Raw genomic sequence first — 25,501 nt, 5'->3', positions numbered from 1 at the left:
AAGGGAAGTGCAGTCAGCTGTAGCAGTTTAGCAATATTTTGGCATAGGTCAGGCAAAGTCCTTCGAGGCAAAATGTCTAGACTGATTTGGGGATTTTGCTGTGGCTTCGTTCTTTGTTAAAAGCATCAATGTCTGTCAAATTATTATTGCCATGAGCAACAAGTGATTAGATGAACGATAGTAGACAAATTGTTGACTAAAACCTTGGCAACTTTGGGAGAAAGGGTCAGATTCAGAAAAAGGACTGAAGGATCAAGATATAAGTGAGACAGAATTTGGGCATTTAATTCTAGTGCTGGAATCCTGAAAAAACCACTGCTCATCCCCTTGCCAAGACTAAAGATATCTGAATCTTCAAGGCACCTCAATCTTTATTTTTAACGTTCACCAAACATGAAACTTTGTGTATATCAAGGCATGTAGGTTGTCACCAAGGTTGACCAACTTAATATTTTATCTTCTGTAAGCATTCAGCTGGGGATAAATTTTTGTCTGATTCTATTCCATCCTGAGTTAGTGGTATGGGTCAGAGCTGTTCATTTTTGTAGTGTAAAAGCACTGAAAAAGAGATCACCATTGTTTGAAACATATGACTAATAGTGCATAAAATATATATGGTTTATTATAAGTTGTACTGAGTTGTTTCTTGGCCTTTGTCTTTTTTAAAAAAAGCTTCAGGAATCTTTTATTAAGTGTGTTGTGTTGTAAGGATGATCATTTAACCTAATTCTTATTCAAATGGATTTTGCAGTTTCTGTATGCTCTCTGTGTTAATCCACTTCCTTTTCCACATTCCCAGGCTCTGGTAACTCACTTTATTTTTGTAGTTTATACTTATATGTTCAGGTCTTATATGCCATGTCGCAGTGTTATTGTACATGTGTCTATAGGTATTCTTCCTTCTCATTAAAGGTATTTTGAAATACTGAATCAATAAGTGAATTGTGAATTAGGCAAGAGCTGGCTAGCCTAATACTAATCTTATTGTATGATTTGTATGAAGATAGTACTACAAACCAATGCTCTTCTTTGCATGGAGTCCTAAAGGCAGCATCCTTCCATCTGCCTATATAACAGGTAATTACAGTTTTAGTATAACTGCCTACTTGGTTGGTCCAAGTAAGCTGGATACTCAGCTAAATAGTTTTTTGAAATTCCCAGCCCTAGTTTTAATTATTGGTGTACTACTTGTATAAAGATGGCAAATATCTGTGACTTTTTCAATGTACAATCTAAGCATATGAAATAATCTAACAAAAGGAAGCCTTTCTGATTTTTCATAGTCATTAGGATTTTAGATGTGATGGTTTGACAATGAAATCTGTGTACTCCTAAATGTTAGAAGATAACCTATTTCTTCTTACATGAGAAATTTCACATTATTAACAGCACCTTTCATTGTTGCGGTCAATTTCAGCTTTGATTTTATGACTTATTTTAGTCACATTTAAAAAAAAATATTTATTTGGAACTTCAATAGAACCTGAGTTCTGTTCCATTTAATGCAGGCCAAAAGCTGGTAATTTTTTCTTGTTTTGATGCAAAATTGCTACGGCGCTAATTTTTTAATAAGGCAGTTTTGCAGAGGTTCTGCCTTTCTCCATTCATTGTCAGGCTAATGCATGCAGACTGTTGTTTAACTACAGTGCTGCCAACCTCACCTAAATGAATATGCTAATTTTTATATTCTGCAGGTTGTAGCTCTGAGATATTTTCCAAAGAGATATGTTATTTCATCTGGCATCTTTTTACCCTGGCAACTTTGCCCTGAGGAGCAGGGAGGAATAAATAATTTTTCCTATCCTTAAAGCCTACCCAATTCTAAAGAATACTTTTCAGGGTAAATGTGCTAAGAGAAATTTTGTTAGTAATGCTTCCTTTTATTCAAAAAGTGAAGCTAGATTGGTGGTCTGGAGGAAACTATGCTAGTTTAGATAGCTCTGTACTTGATTAGTTCTTTGGCGCAATGGTAGAGCCAGAATATTGTCTGAATCCCCACCTTGCCCTAATTAAATTCTGCCACAAGAATGTTTGGAGAGATTCTAATGCCTTACACAAGAAAAAAAAAAGAGTTTTTGCTAATGGGATAATTACTTCCATTTTATGTTACTCCTCATCCTGTAGGATCTCAAAGAACTTTGCAAATTCACATATTAGCTCTTGGAACTATTTGCTGCAGTGGTGCACAGCTTCTACTCCATGGGTGAAATTTGGCATCTCTATGGCAGTGAAAAGGCATTTTGTCTTCAGATATAATTTGGAAGGTGTTTGTTAAGGAGCCACAATGCAAATATTCAAGTTGGAAGTTAGATTGGATTATGAGAATACTATTGTGTTACTGGATTTACCCTGGTAAGTGTCCTGTATCCATGAGAATCACCTGTTTGGCACAGGCTCAGAAAATGCTGAATACTGAGTGAAGATTCTGGTACCCCTTGTATGGGAGACCACACACCTAAATTGTCATCTGCTGCTTGTTCTGAGATAGTAACAAAGAAGACAAAGGTGACAAAGAAGACAAAGTGAAGCTAGAGGTTTTAATCTCTTGTTATTGACAGTTTGTTATATTGAAAGGCAATGAAAAGGACCATTTATGATCTTGCATAATTCAAGAAGTGATTTTTCTGAAGTAAATTGTTACAAGAGTGAATAATCTTAAAAAAATTTAAAATTTAAAAATGCATTTTAGCTTGGCCTGAATTTGGATCACCTTTGCTTCCAACCTTGATTAAATTATCTGTTGGTTTCTTAATTTTATAACGTGATGTATTTAGAAATCTCTTTATTGGAAAAATGTGAACAATCATTTCTTCAAATATTCTTAGAATAATCTAAATATTCTGTATTTTCTGCATTAAGGCAAGATTTTTCCTTTGTCTTGTCCAAATAATTCTTTCCCAAGTATTTTTCCAATTTGCAAGATAATTTTAAAAGTGTAAACAATGAGTCCTAACAGAGTGTTTTGACTACTACTCTTGTCACATAGATTATTGCCATTTTCTTATTTCTTCATGTTGCAACTAAAATATGAGTGTATGTATTTAGTGTACTTGGAAGCAACATAAGTACCAGAATATTGCAATGAGCAATCAGGAAGTGTTTGGGGTCTAATGGCAGATTGCCAGGAAATCATGGCATGTATGGAAAAGGCACTTGCAGTTACTGCACTGAAAGGTTTTGGGATATAGATACAGGTCTGTATAAAAACAGGTTTGCAAAATTCTGTTAGGGAGTAAATTGCTGTGTCTTTGTTCTCTTCACTACTACTGCATCTGGACGTTTGTCACAACAGTTTTAATAATTAACTACAGTAAAAATAGTTTCAGAGATGAGGTAATCTGGTTTTACGTTGATCTCAGTGTTTCCTCATTCATGTTTCCTCCTTCTGTTTGCTGCTTTTGCTGTCTCTCATTTAGCTGTGGCTTATTGATGTAGGCTGAGTGCTTGCTGCAAATCCACTGTTGGATTCAGCATTTTTTTGGTTTCAGTGGTAATGTGCGTGGCAAAAAATATCTTTATGAAATATGATAAAAATAGGCCAATTCAGGTTCAGTGAGAGCTTGTGCCTACTTCTTTTCTTAACTCAGTAAAATGTTCCTGATGCTGAATGTTCATGATGTACTCTGGCACTTCAGCAGTGGAAACTTGATTTGCCAGGATCTGGAAAAATCCTAAAGCTCTGCTATTGTTGATTAGTTATGCATTTTAAGTGCAAGTGTTCTGATATTGTTAGTGAATGGATTTACATGGGAGGATAAGATGGAGATGCTGTTGACACTGGAAAAAGTGCTAAAGATTACACAGTCAAGGGTTACAGAAGTGTAAATGTTGGCTCTACACAGGCTTTAAAGATACCTGTGTAAAGGATCATATCTGAAAATTTTCTTTCAGTTCATGCATAAAAGGATATTGTTTTGTGTCATTATGAGCTAAGGAATGATGAAAATATAAGCAAATAACAGTCCTGTATTGAACCTTTTTTTTTAATCTTTGATGGTTCTGTTGTAGGGTTGCCAATTCCCATATAAAGATACAGTAAATTAGTGTTCAAAGTATTTTATTGGAAAGAAGTAAGCATATGGACTATTAGTAAATACCAGAGAGACACAGGCTGCATAGCTGCTCTTTTCTCTAACCTCTTATTCTATTGTTACGCCTTGCATTTTAGGAAGTAGTAGTATTTTTTCAAAATGTGTTCAAACAAATTTGGGGGGGGAAGAGGAAGAAGACTTTGTGAAATGCTAAAGTCTGTATCTTGTTCCACTTGTAGCACTTTATTCAAACATCCACTCTTGGAAAATAAACAAAAAGCTACCCACAAAAAAGTGTCCCCAAAACTATGTATTAGAATGCCTTTGAATATTCAAAAATATAAAAGCATTTTTAAGTAACATATTTCCTTCTGTGTCATTTAAATAGCTAAACTATTATGTTTTCTTTCTTTTGTGGATATGTTCTGTGCCAATATTTCCAGCTGTTTCCATAATTTCAAATTTGTGGTCTGAAACTTAAACTATGTCTATTGTTTCACAGAGCTATGTGTGCGTGTCAAGTTCAGTTAACTGTACATTGTCAAACTTATGTTAAAAAGGCTTTCAGTAATAAAGGGGTTCTAGAAAGAATAAGAGTTTTAAACACATTTTTGTATTGTTAATTGAATCTAGATGTACACTGAATTACATATAGAAGACTTAGAATGAGAATGGTTGTATACCTGGGTCACTAAGAATTTTCTTCACAAATATTCTGGAATTCTTGTAGAATCATAGAATATCCTGAGTTGGAAGGGACTATAAGGATTACTGAATCCAACTCCTGGCCCTGCAGAGGACATTCCTAGTAGTCCCACCACCTAAGAGCAGTGTCCATATGTTTCTTGAACTCTGCCAGGCTTGGTGCTGGATCACTTCCTTGGGGACCCTGCTCCTTCCCTCTGGATGAAGAACCACTTCCTACTGTCCAATCTAAACCTCCACTGATAGAGCTTCAGGCCATTCCTTTGGGTCTTGTCACTGATCACCACAGAGAAGAGATCAGTGTCTGCCCCTCTGCTTCCTCGTGTAAGGAAGTTGTACTTGCAGTGAGATCTCCCCTCAGACTCCTCTTCTCCAGGCTGAACAGACCAAGTGACTTCAGCCACTCCTCATATGGCTCCCTCTCAAGGCCCTTCAGCATCTTTGTTGCCCTCCTTTGGACACTCCTTAATAGTTTTGTGTCTTTTTTATATTGAGGCGCCCTAATGCTGCCTCCAGCACTCGAGGTGAGGCTGCCCCAGTGCAGAGCAGAACGGGACAATCCCTGCCCTTGACTGGCTGGCGATGCTGTGCCTGATGCAGGACTTTTTTTTATAGGTGCTCTCTAATAATGCTTAATTTGTTAACTGAATTACTTAGGGCAATGTAGAAGCTTTAGAATTCTGCCTTTTAAATATGGATTTAAAATTTCACATGTGAAGGTGTTTAGCATGAGATGGTATATAAACAGCTGGCCTTGTGCTGCTACTTCATTTCATTGTTCTCCTCTGACATCAGTGTATCAGACTTGGAGAACAGTGCACTGTGACAATATGTTTAGGTTGAAACAATTACAGATAATTAGAGTGGTAAATGTCATGATATACAAGTGTTAGTGAAATATGTTTTTAATTATTACTTTGCTTTGTGTCATATTTCATCCCTTGAAGCAAGCAATACTCTCAAGATGCCTTAGCTCATTTATGGAACTTCTCCACTCCCTACTAATTTTCTGTAATTAATACCTTGCTAAAAAGTTGGAATTGCTTGGTCTTTTCCTAGTTGCATCAATTACCCATATATTTTAAAATGTTATATTTTAAAGTAAATTCTTTCACAGCTAAATTTATTTCTGAATTTTTCCTCTTCCATTCTGAAGCAAAAATAAAAATATATGGGTGTTTTTAATCTGTATGTTATTCACATTAGTGGAAAATTGTTTGTGTTCTACCAGAAAATTTTCCTGTAAAACAAAATGAAAGAAGGAAACATTTGGTAATAAATATTTGGAATTGAAAGTTACTAGGCCATTTCTGTTTTTACTGGCACTTTATCTCTGTACTTCTTTACGTGAGGGCTCACTGCATTTTTATGTATTTTTGAGATAGAGTTCCCTATTCCTTTATCTTCTTTATTGCTCTTTTTTGTATCCTGTTTATTTAAATTTCTGCTTAATATAAAAATATTCCAAAGTGGTTTTTTGAAATCCTTTCCTTTTTAAGTTACTCTATGTTCTTGTGTCCATTTTGTTTTGTAACTCAAGCTAAAAAACTGTAAAGAACAATAACATTTAAAGTACTTTTCTAAGTTGTCTGTCAAACTAAAATGACAGAATTCACTGATTTAAATAACATAAAAGTGATAGCTATGTTTTTTTCTAGGATGTCTGTGTGTATGAGCATTGCAATTCAGATGTGTAATGCCAATGAATCCCTTGAATTTCACTGATACATTATAAAACAGGAATAGAAACTAAAAATTTTCTTCATCTGTTTTAATAAACTTCTTCAGGAAGTTAATAAAAAAAATGGCAGGTTGTATTGCAGTACTCTCTTTTGGTTCTTCTTTAATCCACTGAAATTTTTACATGCTTGACAATTTTGATTTCTCGAATCCTGGAGGGCACTGGAAATTACAGAGCACAGTATCTTTGAAACGTGATTTTGTAGACACATGATTAAATTTGACATAGGGGAATTGTTTGTAAAGGAAAGCTTATGTATTGCAGAGCTAATTTCCATTCTTTAAGGACTTCACTGGAATCTTGTTTGAGGTTGATTGAGGTGATAACAACCTAAGTGCATTAATAAGATATTTCACAAAAGCTTTTACTGAAGACACTGGAAAGAAACTTAAAGATTTGGGATAAGAGAAAGGACTTACCAGAGCAGATTGTTTGTTAGAAGATAAGAAAAAAGGTCAAGTGCCTGACCAGTTTTCATTGCAGTAAATCACCACTGGAGTTTCATGATGGTCTGTACTGAGACCTCTGCAGTTGGAGTTTCATGATGGTCTGTGCTGAGACCTCTGCAATTATTTTGTTCATAAATAATTTGAAACAGGAAGTGGAGGTGTGCATATTTTTTTCTGCATAGTAGAGATGAGGGTGAACTGAGCAGGTTTGTAGAAGGATATTATGATAAAATTCATAGGGAAGTATAGATAAATGGAGGGCAAAATGGTTGATTAAAGTTTTGAAGTAGTTTCCACCCATGAATAGATATTGATCTCTTTATCTGTGGAAAGATGTGAGAAGAAGTGTGGTTGAGTATTTTGAAGGGTTGAGAAGGTGGTTTTTCTGTCAGAATAACAGAGCATGTGATGAAAAGAGTGATGAATGAGATACTCCCTGCTGTAGTTGCTAAAAAATACTGCTATTCAAAAAATAATTGGGTAAATTTAGTTTTCCTGTAATTCACTGAGTGCTGTTAAGGCAGTCACTTCTGGTTCAGTGTGTCCCTCAGGGACTTTTTATTCTAGGGATTTCTGAAGCCAGAATAATGGCTTTATATGAGGCAAAGGGAGCATTCTGGGAAAGTAAGAAAATATTATTGCCTTTTTCTTTCTTACTTATTGTTGACAATTCACTCTGAAATAGAGACTGGACAGTGTGCTAGCCAGCCTGTGATCTTCTCAAATACCTAAATTTTTTAATAAAAGATGCTATCTTAAGTTATCCTTGTTACATGGAATTTGTGTTTCTGGATGGACCGGTAATTTAGCAATATGAAAATAGAGTAGAACTTTCTTATCTTAGGCTAATTCATCTTGAGGTAGTCCTGACTGGAGAGCTCCCAGTTCCTGCTTTTCTGCCTATGTTTTGGCTCAGAAGATTCTTCTCCCTACTCAGTTTTTCATTAACGAGGTTCTTATAATCAGTATCAATAGGAAGCCAAACTGCTTGGGAAGGGTGTGCTAAGAGAATAATATCTTTTCTAGATGACTAAAAGGTAGATAAACCTTTGTTTGGTGTGTGTTTTTTTTTTTTTTTTATCTGTAAGGATCATGAAGCAGCATGGAACTGCTATTTTCTATGCAGATAACTGGAGAAAAAGATGGAGGGAAATCACATAAAGAATACAGAAGTTCTTAGTTCCTACCATCCCTTTTTTGATGCTGCAATAACCAAAACAGCATTTGAAGAGTCATATTTCTACATCTATTAAATTGTTTCCGTGCTCTGAAAGTTTGCCACTGGAAGGTCAGTGGTGTCTATGGGTGAGGCATCTCTCAGCTCCATCAAGAATTTTTTTATACATGTAACTTCTCATTCATTTATTTAACAATGTAAAGGTTTAGCAAGATACTTGCAGCATCTAACTGAATTAATCTGCTCTTATAATGTGTTTATTTACTTCTGTAGGACTTTGCTGAATAGCCACAATTTGGCATAAGCTTCTTGGAACGGTTTTATTTCTGATCCATGCTGAACCTGTGTGCCTAATACAGATGTATTACTATGGATAGGACTATTGAGATGTAAAGTTTCATTAATGAAAGAAAATGTGTTATTGCTTAGAAATATCTAAGACTAATTTAGGATATTTTTTCTTTTTTAATTTCTACAGTGTACAGACTATGACCTGGATTATGGAACTGAATGTTTGCATCTGGCTCTGAAATACTGTAAAACAAATGCCAAACTTGTTGAAGGAACAGCTGACCTCTGGAAGGTAAAGACAATAATAATATCTAGTTCTATATATATAATCTAAAATTAATAACATTTGCATATTACCATAAAAATTCAGATGTGTTTTCAATTGCAATTTAGGCTTTTCTATTTCATTTTTCAGAATTGGTTTTGTCTGAGCTCTTTTTAGAGCTCATTATTGTAGAGAGACTTGGGCAGGTGTTACTTGAGATAATCAATGAAGACAGCATTTTCCTGTAAATAGGAAAAACATCTAGGTATTTGAATGTCCTGAGAATCTGTAAAACTTTAAATCTGTAATCTCCAAAACAAAGAATTTTCTTTTATAATATGAGCTTTTCCCTGCTATTTCTATATCTTTTGTCTCTTTCCCTCCACTTTTCCTGTGAGGACATCACTTTTTTTTTTTTTTTCTCATGCCAAATACCTGGCTATCAACAATTTGATTTTTAGAGTAGTTCGTTACATTCAGTAACACTGTAATATTTAAGACCTCTTCAAAAAATCTTTAATTTTTTTTTAAACATCATTTAACTTGTCTGGTAATCTGGTAGGTTCCTGATGAATGACAAAGCAGCTGTGTGTACAGATACCAAAGCATATGTCCCTTCTACTTCAAAGTATTGCATATCGTTGATTTGGATGGTGGGACATTATTCATTTTTAGTAGCTGTTGTGTCAAGCAGTTTAAAAGTTTTTTATATTTTATTTTATTTTATTCATTACCACACTGAAGGAGCTGGAAGCAGCTCAAATCACTGCATCTGTCATTGACAGTAAATTTCCTCCAATGAGACATTATTTCTAATAGTATAACCATAAATCTTCAAATCTTTCGTAAGAAACAAAGGCAATTTCCTGAATCTGCAGTGCAAGTTTCCTGTGCAATTTAACAGCAAAATTTACTTGTGCATTGGTTGCATACAGAACTTCTTTTGATATCTTGATGGGGACATATAATCTTTCTGAAACAGCATATGGTCTGTTTTCCTATTTAGTCTTCTGAGGGACAGATTATATCATGCATATTTACATAACACAATTTTTGGGATGGTTTCATTGTCTGCATTGCAAAGCATGGTACTTATGTGAAGGGTAGCAAAATACACCACTAATGCTCATTTAGCTCATTATAGTGTTCATCTGGTTCTTTGTTATCTGCAGATAATACTGATGTCCAGCAGTATTGTAGTTTAGAATGTATCTTAGACTGACAGAATAATGAGTCTGAATGAAATAGATAGATGTCATCTGGTCCTACACCTTGCTGAAAGTGGGACCTGGTTAGTTATATTAGGCAGTGCAGGGCCTTGTCCAGCTACATTTTGAATATCTCCAAGAAGGGAGATTTCACAGGCTCTCTAGGGAAGACAATTCTAATGAATATCACCTTGTATGGGGACTTTTTTCAGAATATTTCATCAACATTTCCCTTACTCCCTCTTGCACTGGGAAAAGAAGAAAGGGCAACAGAAAGCTCTGCAAGAAAAGTCCAATTTATTCTTCACTATGGCCATTAATTAACCCTTCCCCAACTTCCATTTTCTGTAATTTGGGCTGAGCAAGCCAAGTTCTCTCACAATATCTTGGCAGCCCTCTACTGGCTTCCTCCTGTTCCTCTTTGTGTTATACTGGGGAGCCCAAAGCTAAAAACAATACTGTGGAGTGTTCTCTGAAGGGCCAAATACAGGGGAATAATCCCTATATTACCTATAATAAGCACAACTTCCGTACTGATACTATTGGATTCCTTTTCTCCACTGCTCCCCACTGCTGACTCATGCTCAGCTTGTCCAGAAGGTCCTTCTCTAAAGCTGTTTTCTCTATTTTAGCATCAGCATGGGCTGCTGCTGCCCAGGGTAGTTCTGTCCCAGATGCAGGATTCTGTATTTATGTTTGTTATAGACTACAAAGTTTCTCTTCAGGCTTTCAGGATTCTTCTAAGTTACTGTTGGACCCTTGAGCATATTGAATGAATACTTGTTAATTTCTTATCATCTGAGGGTATTTCTGAGGGTATTTCCCCTTTTTCAGGTTGTTAATAAAGATATTAGTATTGTCCCCAGTATCAGGCCCCAAGGAATAGCACTAGTAACCAGTCCCCAGTTTCATTTGGACTTGAACTTGTGCACATCTCTGTTCTAAAAGGGACTTGTTGTCAGTCTCACTCCAACACTGTTTATGAAACAAAATCCTGATGCTGTTAACTTTGTAGCATGTGGGACCCACTGCAGTAGCACTGGACTTTAAAGAGGCCTATAAACATTTGGAAAATGATAACATGTGGGAAGGGAAGTCCTCTCCCTGTGGAGGAAAGAGCAGCAGAGACATTGTGTGATAAACTGACTGCAACCCCCATTTCCCATCCCCAAGTGCCAGTGGAGGGGAGGAGGTGGGGAAAATTGGGAATCGAGTTGAGCCTGGGAAAAAGGGAGGGGTGGTGTGAAGAAGTTTTAATATCTGGTTTTATTTCTCGTTATCCTACTCTGATTTGATTGGTAATAAATTAAACTAATTTCCCTGAGTTGAGTCTGGTTTGTATGATCTCTCCCTCCCTCTCATATCCTTGATCCATGAGACTTTTGTTATATTTTCTCTCCCCTATCCACTTGAAGAGGGGAATGACAGAGCAGTTTTGGTGGGCACCTGGTTTCCATCCAAGGTCAACCCAGCACAGTCTCAGTGTTGACAGTGTTGTGCAGAGTGTGACAGTAGCAAGAGCACCCATTTATGTGCAGACACTGTGCTGCAGGCAGTGCAGAGCAGTGAATATTTTACATAAACACAAAGATGCTGGTGCCAGGCCATTGAAATACCTTCTCACATCCTGTGCCCTGTCTAATTTTGTAGCTAAAAGCTGTTGATGTCTTCTGTGGCTTGAAAAGACATTAAAAGTGGAAGGCATAAAAATGACAAGGTCTGTAAAATATTACATTGTTTCTGCAGGAAATACTAATTTCAGTTTAGAGCCTACAGGGCAATACAGGTCTTCTTGAATAGCACCTGGTGTTGGTCACTCTGTACAAAGGTGTTTGGCAGGTGACTTGGAGCAGTACCATTAAAGAACAGTTGTGCTCTCTCTGCAGTTTCATGATGTGCAGAAGACTACCAGTTTTCTCAAGTGGTGCTTGCTTACAAAATGATTTGGAACTATTGTTGTTACCAATCAGCTCTCAGAAACACAATTTTCTTTCCTTAGCTGTCATAATACCATAATTTGTAATATATTGTTATTATTTTCTGCTAGGTTTTTAATGCTGAGCTAAATGAAATTTCATATGCCAAGGACTAATATTCTCTCAATGGCTCCAGTCTTATATTTTCAACACAAGGCAAAGAGATATTCCATCCAGATAAATAAGAACTGAAATAAATAATCATTGCTCAGTTGAGGTTTCAGAGGATGCGTAGCAGAAGGACTGCAGTCAATTAATAGTTTGAGTATTAATAAACCAGTTTCATCCTATGTGGACCTTGAATCTTTAAGGAGCAGATCAGATATTTGTAAGAAGTCAGTTTATGCATGAGGTGCACAACCTACATAACATTAAATGACTCAAAGCTGTGGGAAAATGTCGTGTGTGTTTATATATTATCTTCTTGAATTAACACTAATTATTCTACCTGAGCACTTGTACATTAGGAAGGGGAACATTTCAAAGTCATTGTTGGAGCTAAAGCAGGAGATAATTTTTTTATTTTCTGGGAACAAATTACAAAATTAAAATAATTTTTGTAGTGAAAACAAAAAGTAATTAATATTACTTCAGTGTTATAAATATTCATAAGTTTTCTTTTAAAGATAGTTATGATATAGCTATTTATAAGATATTTTGGATAAGGATGGCAAAAAAAAGAAACATAGTCTCTATCAACACCACATTTTCAGTTTCTCTGTGTTTGATACCTTGGAAGTAAAATTACTTTAAATATTCTAAATAGTCTAAAAATTTACTAACAATGTGTTTGTTGTACTCTAATGTGTGTGATTGTGTGTGTACTGGAGATAAAAAAATCAGTATAATAACTTTTTAAAAATTGAGACAGATTTATAGACAATATTGACAGAGTGAAAATTTCTCACTATTTTTAAAAAGCAACAGATTATTTTGTAATCCTACAAAACTATGACATACAAAGGAGCTCTGTACGATGTCGTAGTATAAGAGGAGAAAAACTTCATTAAACTGAAATACTGTACATTTGTGTATGTGTGTGATCATATCCTTGTTGTATTTGAGGGTAAAGAGTTGTAATTTTGCATTTAATGTACATTTTTGTAAGTCTGAACCATCCATCAAACTAAATCAGTTTGAAGAAGACTTTTAAACATCACATGGAAATAATTTTGGGGAATAACTTCTAAAACACATCTTCCTAGGTAGTGAAAACTAGTAGTCTGACAATTAACAAAAAAAGGAACACAGAAAAACAAACTAGTCTGCTGATTTTTGAGGCTTTATTAAGGTCACAATAGATTGTTTATTATACAGAAAAGTAGAGATGTTTAATAAGTAGGACTGTTCTGCCTTTGCTATAAGCAGGTCATGTTTTCATGTTTTGTGAATATGAGGTATTTGTGTTGAGTTTTAATATTTGGCCTAGTGATATTCTGGATTGTAGCAATAGCATCCTGAAAATCTTGGATCACTGGATGTTCAAGAGGACAAAATGAAAATTAATATTTTCACATGAAAAAATGAGAATTTGAGTAATTGGAAGCCTGTGAGTTTGATATTGATCAACAAAACAAAAGGGTGCACTGCTACAGGCAAAACTTGATCAATAAACAGTCATGGGATTAAAGTAATTAATGTCAGCCAACATGGTATTTACTTATTTTGTGAAATTGACTTCAGACTTTATTACAAGACTATAATCTTGGCTGATAAAGATGGTAATGCTGATATAACATACCACTGGCAGAAGTTTGACTTGTTACTACATGACATCTTAATTAAAAATAGGATGACTCTAATTGTACTAGTTCTTATTAAATAGATGAAAAATTAGATAATTGATATATTTCAAAAGAGAATTCTCACCAGTTTCTGCAGAAACTGTTATTGTCTCTAAGGTATTTAACAATTGTCTGATAAAGTTTGCAGACAAAGATTTAAGGATCCGTAAATAAAAATATAATTGATCAAAAGTAACCTATTTATAAGGATTATTTAGAAAATATTTTGAAGAAAGAATATGCTTTTCATTGCAGCCAAATATGAAGAACTGATTTTAAAAACAAATGAAGTATAGGTCATATTTTGTGGATTGTTCTTGGATGACAGTGACTTTGAATGTGGTGTAGGCATCACAGAGGATAGGAAGTTTAAACTGTGTTTGGGTCTTACTTATTAAGCATCTCTACTTTTCTGTATAATAAACATTCTATTGTGCTTCTAATAAAGCCTCAAAAATCATCAGATGAGTTTGTTTTCCTGTGTGCATTTTTTTATTAATTGTCAGACTACTAGTTTTCACTACCTAGGAAGATGTGTTTCAGAAGTTATTCCCCAAAATGACTTCCACATGATGTTTAAAAGTCTTCTTCAAACTGATTTAGTTTGATGGATGGTTCAGACTTACAAAAATGTACATTAAATGCAAAAATACAACTCTTTACCCTCAAATACAAGAAGGTTATGATCACACACATACACAAATGTACTGCATTTCAGTTTAATGACGTTTTTCCCCTCTTATACTAAGACATCGTATGTCAGCCATAGGTAGAGAAACAGGAGCATGAAATTAGAAAAGGGATGTTCTGGTATTACAAATGCCTCTAGAATGCAATGGACAAATTTGGGCTCGAGCTCTGTGCAACTGTTATAAATAGGGAACATTCATGGAATTAAATTTAGCACCTTAGTCAAATTGAAAGAGGTGTAGAGAAACTCTCCCTCCTTGACTGGTATGTGATTGTTGCAGATGGTATCTGGAAGGATTTTTCTGTGAACTTAGCAATTTTCACAAAACTTATAGGAGCTTGTATCTGAAATTATATTATAGGATCAAAAATTATGAAAGAATTACAAATGAAGCATGTAAAATGGTCTTCGTTGATTTATTTCTCTAGAAAACAAATCATTTACTGATGTCTGTCTCAGAATTTCAGAAGAGATTTTTTTAAAGGTTTATTCTTAAATTTTTATTCTCCTGTGTTGTTTTCTTTAAGACTGCACCTACCATTTTTTTAGATCAGACTGTTTAAAAATACTTTTGCACCTCAAAGGGACTGTAAATATTAGGGTGTGAGACCATTTCCAACAGACTTTAGTCTTGTTTCTTGCAAGGTTTTGAGATTATAATCTGTAACACTTTAATGAAAGTTCAATATAAAGGCCCTCTAGAATCTGGTGAATAGAAAGAAACTTTGCAGCAAAATCAGTCACTCAATTGCTCACTCTATCCCTAAATCTAATTTCAAGACTGATTCTTCCCAACAGTAAGTAGAAATGTAAATGTCTGTGTACTGTAAAGTCAGACTCCAAAGATTTATCAGTGTAGATTAATTCTCTGGCTGCTTCTCTTGCAGGATAAACTGTAGGGAAGGAAGTTAGTTTTTCATTTAAAAAGAATATAATACATTGGGAAAATCATGAGATGTTATTCATCTGTGTCTGACGATAATACAGAGCTTAATTTAGGAGATTGAAAGGAAAACGGTTACAGGAATCCTTATGTTAAAATAAGGAATCACTTATATGGAGACTAAGATGCTGATACTGTTAGTGGTGTCCTACTGTAAGATTTACCTTGCAGCACTAAAGCTTTTGGACTTCTGTTCAGTTCATTTCGAAATGAAAGAAAAAATTTCTTCAGACTCAAGAGAAAAGAAATTCAGAAAGTCCAGTAAAATTTTATCTAGCATAAAATGAATTTACAGTAAAAACAAATGCAAGTATTTAAGACTCATGTCATTTCAAGTCACTACTTGTCATTGTGAAGACATTGCTAGTAAAGACTGTTAATATCCTGGGTAGATGCTGACTTTAATTTTCTGTTATTTTGTTTTGCAAGTACCAAGTAAATATTCAGCATCTTATTGTTCATCTAACTTAATCTAATTAATATCTTCAAGAAGAATTTGATGTTTATTTATTCTCTGAAAGCTCACACTGTTTACTTGTAGTCTCACTGGCTCCCACTGGTTAATTGGACTCTCATTAATTGTAATGGTATTGTACTACTGAAAAATTGCACCTATATTAGTAAAAGCAATAATAAGGTTTCTCCCTGGCTGTCAATTTTATGTTCCCAAGTCCTGTTAAAAATTAATCTATTTGCAGTAGAGTGAAAAAAATAGAGGCATTATCATGTTTTCATGATTTTTCAAAGGATTGAAAATACTTTTAGATTTCAAATGAGTTCTAAGCAGATCTAAGTGTTTGGAAAAGGTGTTTTCTCAAGTCTCCAGTAGTTTCTGCAACCTCTGTTCTCATAAATTGCTCGTGATATTTTACCAGAATTAAAAAATTGACAATATCACTTGTTTATGGTGTTTAAAATGTAGGGAATTGGCTTCAGGGCATTGTTTTATTGGTTTTACATTCCTTCCTGCTGTGTTAAATCTCATGAGCCTTGTCTGTCCTTTAGGTGACCTACAAGCGGGATCTGTATGCAGCTGAATCAATCATTAAGGGTATGTGTTTGTCCTTGTGACTGTCAGCTTGCATATTCCTCATTCTAATTAAGGATTTTGTGTGTGATAGTTTGAAATGTCTTTAAGAAAAGTTATATAATGGATAAAATATGCTTAGGCAAGTTGTTTTAGCTTGTTTACTGGAATCTTTTATTAGCATATTTATCTTTATTTACTTCTCTCAGAATACAGAACTTTTTAAAAAACTATGTATATTACAGTCAAATAGAGATTAATTTTGAAGGGCCTTATAAAGAATAAACATTTTTTTCTTTGTATATGTATACATACACACATATATATGCAAATATATATATAACGTCACCACATTTTTTTTCCTTAAAGCCAGTACAAACTTTTTCAGCTATTGCTTATAATAAAAAGCTTGTGTAGTTTAAAGTAAAAATGAAGACCTTCAGGGTAGTCAATCAGGAGAATCCCTTTACTTGTGTAATGTCCCTTTGCTGTGGCAGCGTGCAATATATCTGCTTCAGTTACCACAGTAGTCTTATTAAGGTGGTCTCTATGAAAATCTGTACTTTAAGATTGTTGAAGTTTAGATTTCCTTCTTGCTGCATTGCATGAGTTCAGGAAGCAGAAGCTGTACGTGTTCTTTGCTCATTATGCAAGTATAATGAATAGTATAATGAATGCTTCATAGCAAATTAGGCCACTGCATAACAGAGTTATCTTACATCATTAATTATCTTTAATGGGGTTTTGAGTCAGCGCTGTTAGTCCTCCAAGATAGCAGTTTGAAAGTTGTGCCTTATCTATTTTGTGCCCTTCAAAAGGCTTAAAATCTCAGACCTTCAGGTGGCTATAGCATGAATTATTTTGGTAGTGGACAGTTGAACCATGTAAATTAATACTAGGCAGATGATTAATGCACAGTTCATTCCACACTTAAAACATATTTAAGGGGAGAATATATTTTTGTCCTTTGGAGCATCATCCTGTTGTACCCCTGTATGGCATAATTTTGGCTTATGGTTGTAGTTTTACAGAAGAAATCTTATTAGCTGTGTTCTGCTGTATTGTGCTGTACCTCTGGGAAACCTTCAAAGACAGGTCACCTTAGAGAATGGCAACCATCCTACAAGCCTAGGCATGCTCAGTTAGGCCTTTCCTAGAAGCTGGGTAATTGACTATATCACAGTGTCTGCTTTTCTTGAGAGTTCAGAACACACTACATGGTGCTATATTGTAGAATCGTGGAATCATAGAATGGCCTGGGTTGGAAAGGACCTTAAAGACCATCTAGTTCCAAGCGCATGGCCATCAGCAGGAGCACCTTTCACTAGATTGGGTTGCTCAGAGCCCCATCCCACCTGGCCTTGAACACTTCCAGGAATGGGTCATCCACATCTCTGATCAACCTGTTCCAGTGCCTCACCACCCTCACAGTAAAGAATTTCTTCCTAATATCTAATCTGAATCTAATCTAATCTCAGTTTGAAGTCATTCCCACTTGCCCTATCACTACATGCTCTTGTAAGTGATGTGGTCTTGCTTATCACTTCTTGTGCCATGTAGGGTGCTTCAAGGGGAAGTCCTACGTGACTGTCAAGTAGAGTTGCAAGATACCAGCTCTCTAAATGCCACCTTGCATGCTGTCAAGGTCCACTAGAGATGTCCTAGAAGCTGAATGCATGGGTTGGGAGGGTGCTGGGTACTAAGGGCTCTGGCCTCACACTGCTCCCCACTGCTGTTTCAGTCTTCACAGCTGATTTGTTTATTATTAAGTTACTCATTTACTGTGCTGGATATACATTTTATCTCTGGATGAATTCAGTAGTGATGAAGGACTTCTGAGTGTACACATTTAATTTTCTGACTACAATTCCAAATTTTATGTCATCTGCAGTTTATTAGTGATCAAACCTTTTGGTTTTCTTCAGGAATTCAGCAAATTCTCCCTTGCTAAACTTTAATCAGGTGGAAGTAAGAAAAACATACATCCCTGCATACATTTGTTTTACCTTAGATATTTATATGCATGCATATCATTCTTATTTAAGTCAACACAAAGAAACATTTCACTGTTGTAAATAGACTAATGAGTTATTTTTCTTGTGAGACTGTTTTCTTAAAACATTTCTTTTTAGTTTCCTGACTTCCTCAAATATTTTATAACTTTTATAAAAAGCCAATTTAATGCTTTTCTTTAGTTAAGCAGGTATTAACTTGTAGAGTGTGCAGACAAGGTGGTACACGCCTATTTTTAATAGTCTTGAAGTAAGAAAACACTGTCTTACAATAAGGGTGACTCATCTAGAAATGTTGTTAAGATCAGGCTAATACAAAACATCCTAAAAAAATTCCATTAGGATTACTGCCCTCAAGGTAGATAACTTTGAACTCTAGTTCCAACATGTAAACTTTAAATGGTGCTTCTCAGAAGTTTGTAACTTACAGTTTAACTCTCTGTCCTCCTCCTTCTCATTTTTCTTTTCTCAAGGGCCTTACTTTATAAATTACTTTTTCATAAGAGCATGCATTTGCAGACTGGATAATTTGCCGTCACATTTGGCTAAAGAAGTATCTGTTTATATAAATAAAGTGATGATTTTTGCAAGTGATGAGAAAAATATTGTAATGCCTTCAATCTATTTATGGCTGTTGGGAGCTGCATGTTATGACTTATGTTCTGTGAAGAAACCATGTGACTTTTTATAAAAATAAAAATTGAGATAAGCCTTGTTTAGCAAAGAACAGAGATCTTATGTGAGGTAGGCTGCATTTTCATGAGCATGCTCATGAACAAATGGCTGTTCTCAGGTCTGAGCCAAAGAAATAGGCTGGCAGGTGGGGAATACTCCTTGGAATAGTTACTGTCAGGTGAAAACAGCCCCCTTTTCTTGCCAACGACAAAGTGTTCCTTTCTTTCCTCTGTTCTAATATTGGTAGGGTCAGTGTCAAGTTTGACTTATAGTTTTTGTGGCTACAGAGACATGGGGAATGAGTAAACAGCAAAAAAAGATTGTTAGATATTTTTGGTTACCTATATTATTCAAATAACAATTTCAACTATTCTGTTGAACATGAATGAATGCTTGGCAGTATTTATTTAATTTTTCTTAGGTTTACAGTAATAGCATCTCGTAACACAGATGTTTCTAAAGATGTCAGAGGAAACTATACTGAATTTCCAGACCAGTCAAGCCATTGCTATGTAGAAAGTGCAAATGGATTTCTGATGAATTAATTTACTACTTGGAACTCATGCAAACTTCAAAAGCATTTCGATGATTAGGATGTGCTTCCAAAATAATAGGAATTGTAATAGCTGACTAAGAATGGTGTGGTACAAGCATGTTTCCAAAAACAAGGTTATGTACACACATATATGTGCAATTAAGAGAAAAAAAATTATGTCTGTAGGCTAAAACCAATTTGCCTTTCAGATACATTTTTTTCTTATGGTATTAATTCTCTAGGATATGATATTTATTATCTTTATTCAAACAAAGTATTATTTTAATTGCTGCTTGTTTGTGGCATGCTCTTCAAGTAAACTTCTAAGTCTTCCTTTAGAGTACACTTAATACATCATCTAACTATGGTAGTTCCATAAACATGAACACATTTTAATTTATAATTGAGTATGATCCCAGGATAAAGACTGTGGCAGGTGTTGCTGCATAATAATGTGATCTAAAGCTTTCAGCATATATGCTTTCAGCATATCAAAGGAGGGTGTGGAAAAATTGAAAATTAGGTTTTCTGATGTAGTAAAAAATAGGTTTAATTGAATAAATTCTGAAACCTTGCATCAAATTTAGCTTTAATGAAGAAGACTCCTGATAGGGAAATTTAAGTTTTAAATTTGATAGTGCAAAATTTACTATATTTTATTTAATGCAAAAAATATACTCTGAGTGTATGTGCAAAGTGTTGGAAGGGATCAAATGAAAATAGGGAACGCTACTCCATTATCAGGTACAGCTGGAAGGAAGCTGGGTTCAGCGTGACTACGCTGAGTGACAGAGCTCCATCATCATAGCAGAAGTGGGACACAGGCAGTCTTGGGGAGAAAAGCTCCACTCAGTCTTCCTTCCTACAATGCAACAAAGGTGCAGTCTAAATTAACACACGGATCTTTTTTGACAACTTGAAATAGTTTGGATTTAAAGGGCAGTTGAGTTTCAAACCTCAACTAGAACACAGCTGTTGCTTTACTATGATGACTTTATAAAAGATGATTTCCCAGACTTCCTTTACTCATTTCCTTGATCATTTAAAAGCATGCAGCATCTTTTCAATGTGTGTATAATCATTACTTTAAGGTTCTCCTACTTTATTAACATACTTTCCCCTTGTAACATTTTGTTTCTTCTCTGGATAAAAAATAGTTATCTGCACTTCATTGTTTTTTCTCTCTTCTTTATTAAACTCAGCCTGCAAATCTTAGTTGCTTTTTTTGTAATTGCCTCTCCTTTCTCGTTTATATTACAGGAAATTAGAGATCTAAGAGGGCTGGAGAGAGTAGTGAGATGGGTTTTTATAGCTGCAGCCTTTGAGCAGTCTTTTGCGAGAATACTTCTGACACTTGCTGTTGATTACAGACTTCTTTTTAAAAAGAACTGTTTGAGCCTAAGTTATGGTGCCTTTTTGGATTCCACAGCCTTCTTCCACATGTGAATTTTTGTAATAGCTCCAATCTGACCTTCTTCATTAAATTACTTAGTTCAATAGAGTCTGAGTTCTTGAAATCTGATATGCTAGTCTGGTTTATTATGTATATCAATTTTGTATCTGCACTTTGTGTACAGTACTAAATTCAAGTGGCTCTTGCTCTGATTTCAATCTACCCATTAGTTTCTTTCTGCTGATAAGAAATTAATTCAATATGGTTTCCCATTTTTCAGATTGTAAAGTTATTCTCTATTAAGTAGAAGCCAACTGTGATGTATGTTCAGTATATTTTTTTTGCCCAGTGAATCTATGGGAAGATAATTTCTCCCACAGTTGTGGTATCCTCTGATTTCTAATCCTGTGAGAACTGGCCATGCATTTTTTTAATTCTCACTTCCATCTGGTTGTGATGGTTTATAAGCAGATGTTTATTGTTCTCTCCCTTTCTTCCTCCCTCCTCTTCTTGCTAACTTAATACAAACTCAGTTGCCACCAGTATTTTTGTTGTCACATTATAAATATTGGACATAGTAAATATCCATGATTGAAAAAAATCATTCTAATTATCTTTTGGAATTCTTAGTGGTTAAATCACTTTTCCTGGTCACAGAAAATTGCTTAAAAATCACAAGTCACTTTCCAATAATGTTAACTCTACAGCAGCTTTAAAATTAAATATCAGGTCTTTATTTTTATAAAGAAGTCTGTGAGTTTACAATAGAAAGTGAGATGTTTCTGCACTACTGAGGTTATGCATTTGATTGAACTTATTGTGTGGTATGTAATTATAGAAATAACTTTCCATATGCAACAAATACATATTGTTTATATCCAGACTTGTTTGAAGACCAGTTAGCCCATATTTTTGTAATTTTTCTTGTCTTTCACTCCTAATTTATTTTGTGGTGGTGTTTGGTATATTTCTGTCTCTGGAGTTTCATTGAAGTCTGCTTTAAAAATAATTAGACTTTACATGTATGAAATTTCTAGTTGCTTATGGAATGGCTATCCCAAAAACATTGGAAATCTTGTGTTTTGTTCTGTGTGTTAATTCAGCATCTAAAGGATAAAGGCCTGAAATAGACTTGAGAATTTCAGACTTGAATTTCTATTGATTGGCTTAAAAAAAGGAAAATGTTCACTGAATCTAAAACCTGAAGTCAGTAACAAGAGAAATGACTAATTTTCTGAAATACTGGCTTTGTGGAACAGATCAGGCAATAACTTGAAACTGTTGTTCGTGATAGCAACAAAATACTGTATTTTGCCCCTAGTAAAAGATCTAGGAAGTGCCCAGGCCAAGATCTTTGTCACAACTTTGCAACTTCTTTGTTATTGACGTGAACAGTTACATCTGCTGTCTCCTTAAGCAGTATCATTAATAATTTTTTTGGCAAGTTTTTAGTATTTCCTGTTTCCCCCCCCCCCCCTTTATTTACTCACTATTACTGACACTGCATTTAGTTATCTGTTGAAGTGATAAGAGGGATGAAATTTTCAAGAAGTTTTCTTGATTGTCATCTAGTATCAATGTGGACCTGAACAAATATCTATTAATAAATTTAAATGGGCTTTGGGGACAGACCATATGTAATGATTTCATGTTGTACAAAATGATATAAAATATAATTTGAATTTTGAGATGTATATTATATAAATTGTGTAGTTACATTAATCGTACTTTGTAGCCTTTAAATTTACAGCTGTTGAAAATATTATCTCAAGAAGCAACAATATGTGGATTGAAGATAATGTTTAGCAGATTAGTAATTTGGATTGATTTATTATTGCATGAAATCTAAGTTTTTTTTCTTGGTCACAGACAACCTATCACAACACATTTGTGTTATCACCAATGTGAAGGAAACTCTTGCACAAGTAGGTTTTCTCCTTCCTGAATCGCTGAAAAGCCAAATAAAAGTAAGTGGAACTCTATGGCTCTCAACTGTCTGATTAATTTAATGTTTCTGGTTGCCACTACTCCTAAGAAATGGTCTAAATAATGTGAAAACAGAAACTGAGACTTCCTGTGTCACTGTAGTATTTATCACAAGGGATTAACATCAGGTGTGGAAGTTACCAAGAAAGAAGCATCTTCTTCCCAGTTGTGCTGTAGAGGGGGATCTTAAAGATACACTTAAAATGTCCATATTAGATTAGAGGAGAAATTGAATCCAGACAACAGAGAGGCAATTTTCGTTAGATTTTATTAATTCAGTAAGCCCAAATTGTTACAAATATGTTACAGAGGAAATGCTTTTGTTGCTTTGAAGTCTGACTTGGCGTATGAACCAATTAAAGAGTAGGTTGTTTTCCTGCAGAGCTGTGAGTGCAAAATTGAATTAATGAGCCTTTCTGTGGAGCAATAGGGGTACATTTCCCTCACAGTGAATGCTCATAGGAGCCTTTGCTTTAGGGTATTGATGGAATGTTCTACTGACATTTAACTATCTTTTCCTTTTTCATTATTCTTTCTAATAGAGCTATCATATTTCCATTTTCCCAAAGGTGATTAACATTTGATACTGGTGTTGGGGTGATTCTTAATTATATCTTATGTGATGATATCACATGTTCCTGTTACCCAGAGAAACAGACAGGGAATAACTGTTAAAAAATACAGGTTTTCTGATTTGCATAATGTTACTTCTGCAATGGCTTTATTCATGTCTGTCGATCTTCTGCATGGTGTGTTAATTATTAGAAGGATATGTTTCCCTATCAACCTGTATTGCTGTCTCATATCTGGAAATGTCATTTGACATTGAACTGAAAGTTTTTGTTTGGAAAGAACTGTATTTAGCGTGGATTCATACTTTATATCTATTAATTGTCTACATCTAAATGCAAAAAAAATTGGCAGACTTGATGGGGCAGAAGTATGTCTCCATTTCACTGACACCACATGCATTGCTACATCTCTTTTTTATCTCTGTGTGAACTCTGCTGCTGTTAGTAGGAGTACATCACTTATCCCTATGCTTTTAAACAATAAAATCTCTGAGTTAATTTTTAAGCTTACCAATATACAGAATTTCTAACCTTAGGAAGAATATATTCACAAGCCTATTTGTTCTCCAATGAAGCACAGTACCTTGTGCGAGAGAGATTTGATTTTGTGCAAAATAATTATTTTAAGCAAAGTAGATGTACTGCATTGAAAGCTGGGCCTTTTCAAAGGGATAATTGGAACGTAATTGATCTAAATAAGTGACCAAGTGGGAATCATTCTGTTGAGTACATATTATCTGGTACCAGTATTTTAACATTTTAGATACTTTTGACATTCCAGTTTTCAGTAGCAACCATATTTATTTGTGGGATATTTGTTAATTTCTACATATGTCCTTAAAGAAGAATTAAAAATAAATTTTCTTAGAAGGATTTCTGAGAAATACTCTAATAACATGATAATATTAATAGCAGGGGGAAAAAAGACCTAAAAATTGAACTAATAAGATAAAGAAAATAATTTCTAAAAATTTTTAAGGCTACAGCTGTTTCTTATGAAGTACTTTAGCAGTACTTTAGTCAGTGTTACTTTAAACAGTATGACTAATGAATGAATGTTTTGTTAAAGACGTGAAAGATGTAACTTGAGTTTTTCCTTAAATTTGTTGTTTAGCCCTTTCTTTTGAAGCAAACAAACCTAAATGGGAGTGAAGGTATTTTCTTCTGTGACTGGAAAACGTGTACTCCTATTTCTTTAGTGACAAAGTGCTGCTGTCACATGAAATGGAATCAACTGGTTGAAGTTGTGTGTCATTTTTGTGACTGGATAATTATCCATGAGTAGGATGTAAAAATATTTGATTGCTTTCAAATAGAAAAAGAACTAGCATTTCACTAGTAGAAAATCACCAGTTTCTTAATGATTATATTGTCCATCTGCTGCATTGGTGTTAATTGTGATTTTAAATTCTGATATAATTTAAATAAATTTGCAGGTTCCAAATGTTCTGGTATTTGATTTTGACTTTATGGAAGTGGATGTTGCATAAAGTTGAAAATTCAGTAAAGGGGATCTGGTAACTAAAAAAAATTAAAGAATATCAGTTTTTACTAGGACCAGAAGTAATTAAGCAAATCCATATACTCCTTTTTATTTAAACACTGAAACATTATGTGAGAATCACTTTTTACCAAGGTGGTATTTTTAGGTAATTTTTGCTCTCTAATGTAGTTGAAAACATTGATTTATATTAATTATAATTTGAAAAAAGTATTATTGCATAGGATATTAAATGGCAAATAGAATAAGAATTAATTTTAGTTAATTGATGATTTATTGAAGCTTCTACCTAGGCAGTTGTGCTTACTTTTCCAACAGAAAATTTCAATTTCATTTTTGCTGGATAATATGGTGGTCAAAAAATGCTAGTGTGTTACTTAATAAAATTGTTGAAGTTAAATCAAATGATACACTAAAGGAATTTTTAAATGTTCAGCAGTGCTTAAGCATCATATATTGTACTACCTCAAAGCAAAGAATAAAAGTAGGCCTTCTGCCTTGGATCATGTTCCAAATACCTTCTGAAAAGACACTGGCTT

At 34.5% G+C, this 25,501-nt stretch overlaps 1 protein-coding gene across 1 annotated transcript in view; it reads left to right on the top strand.

Moving 5' to 3' along the window:
- The window catches only part of CRPPA (CDP-L-ribitol pyrophosphorylase A), a 105,075-nt gene that overhangs the window by 29,539 nt on the left and 50,035 nt on the right, over window positions 1-25,501 (top strand). The window contains exons 4-6 of the mRNA XM_053966297.1: window positions 8,582-8,686; window positions 16,267-16,312; window positions 22,773-22,870. Coding sequence (XP_053822272.1) covers window positions 8,582-8,686; window positions 16,267-16,312; window positions 22,773-22,870 — 249 coding nt within the window. The remainder of the gene's footprint in view (window positions 1-8,581; window positions 8,687-16,266; window positions 16,313-22,772; window positions 22,871-25,501) is intronic.

Source organism: Vidua chalybeata, chromosome 1, assembly GCF_026979565.1.
Source record: "Vidua chalybeata isolate OUT-0048 chromosome 1, bVidCha1 merged haplotype, whole genome shotgun sequence".
Classification (NCBI taxonomy): Eukaryota; Metazoa; Chordata; class Aves; order Passeriformes; family Viduidae; genus Vidua; species Vidua chalybeata.
The sequence above is the reverse complement of the archived record's forward strand: the minus strand, read 5'-3'. Positions and strand labels throughout refer to the sequence as shown.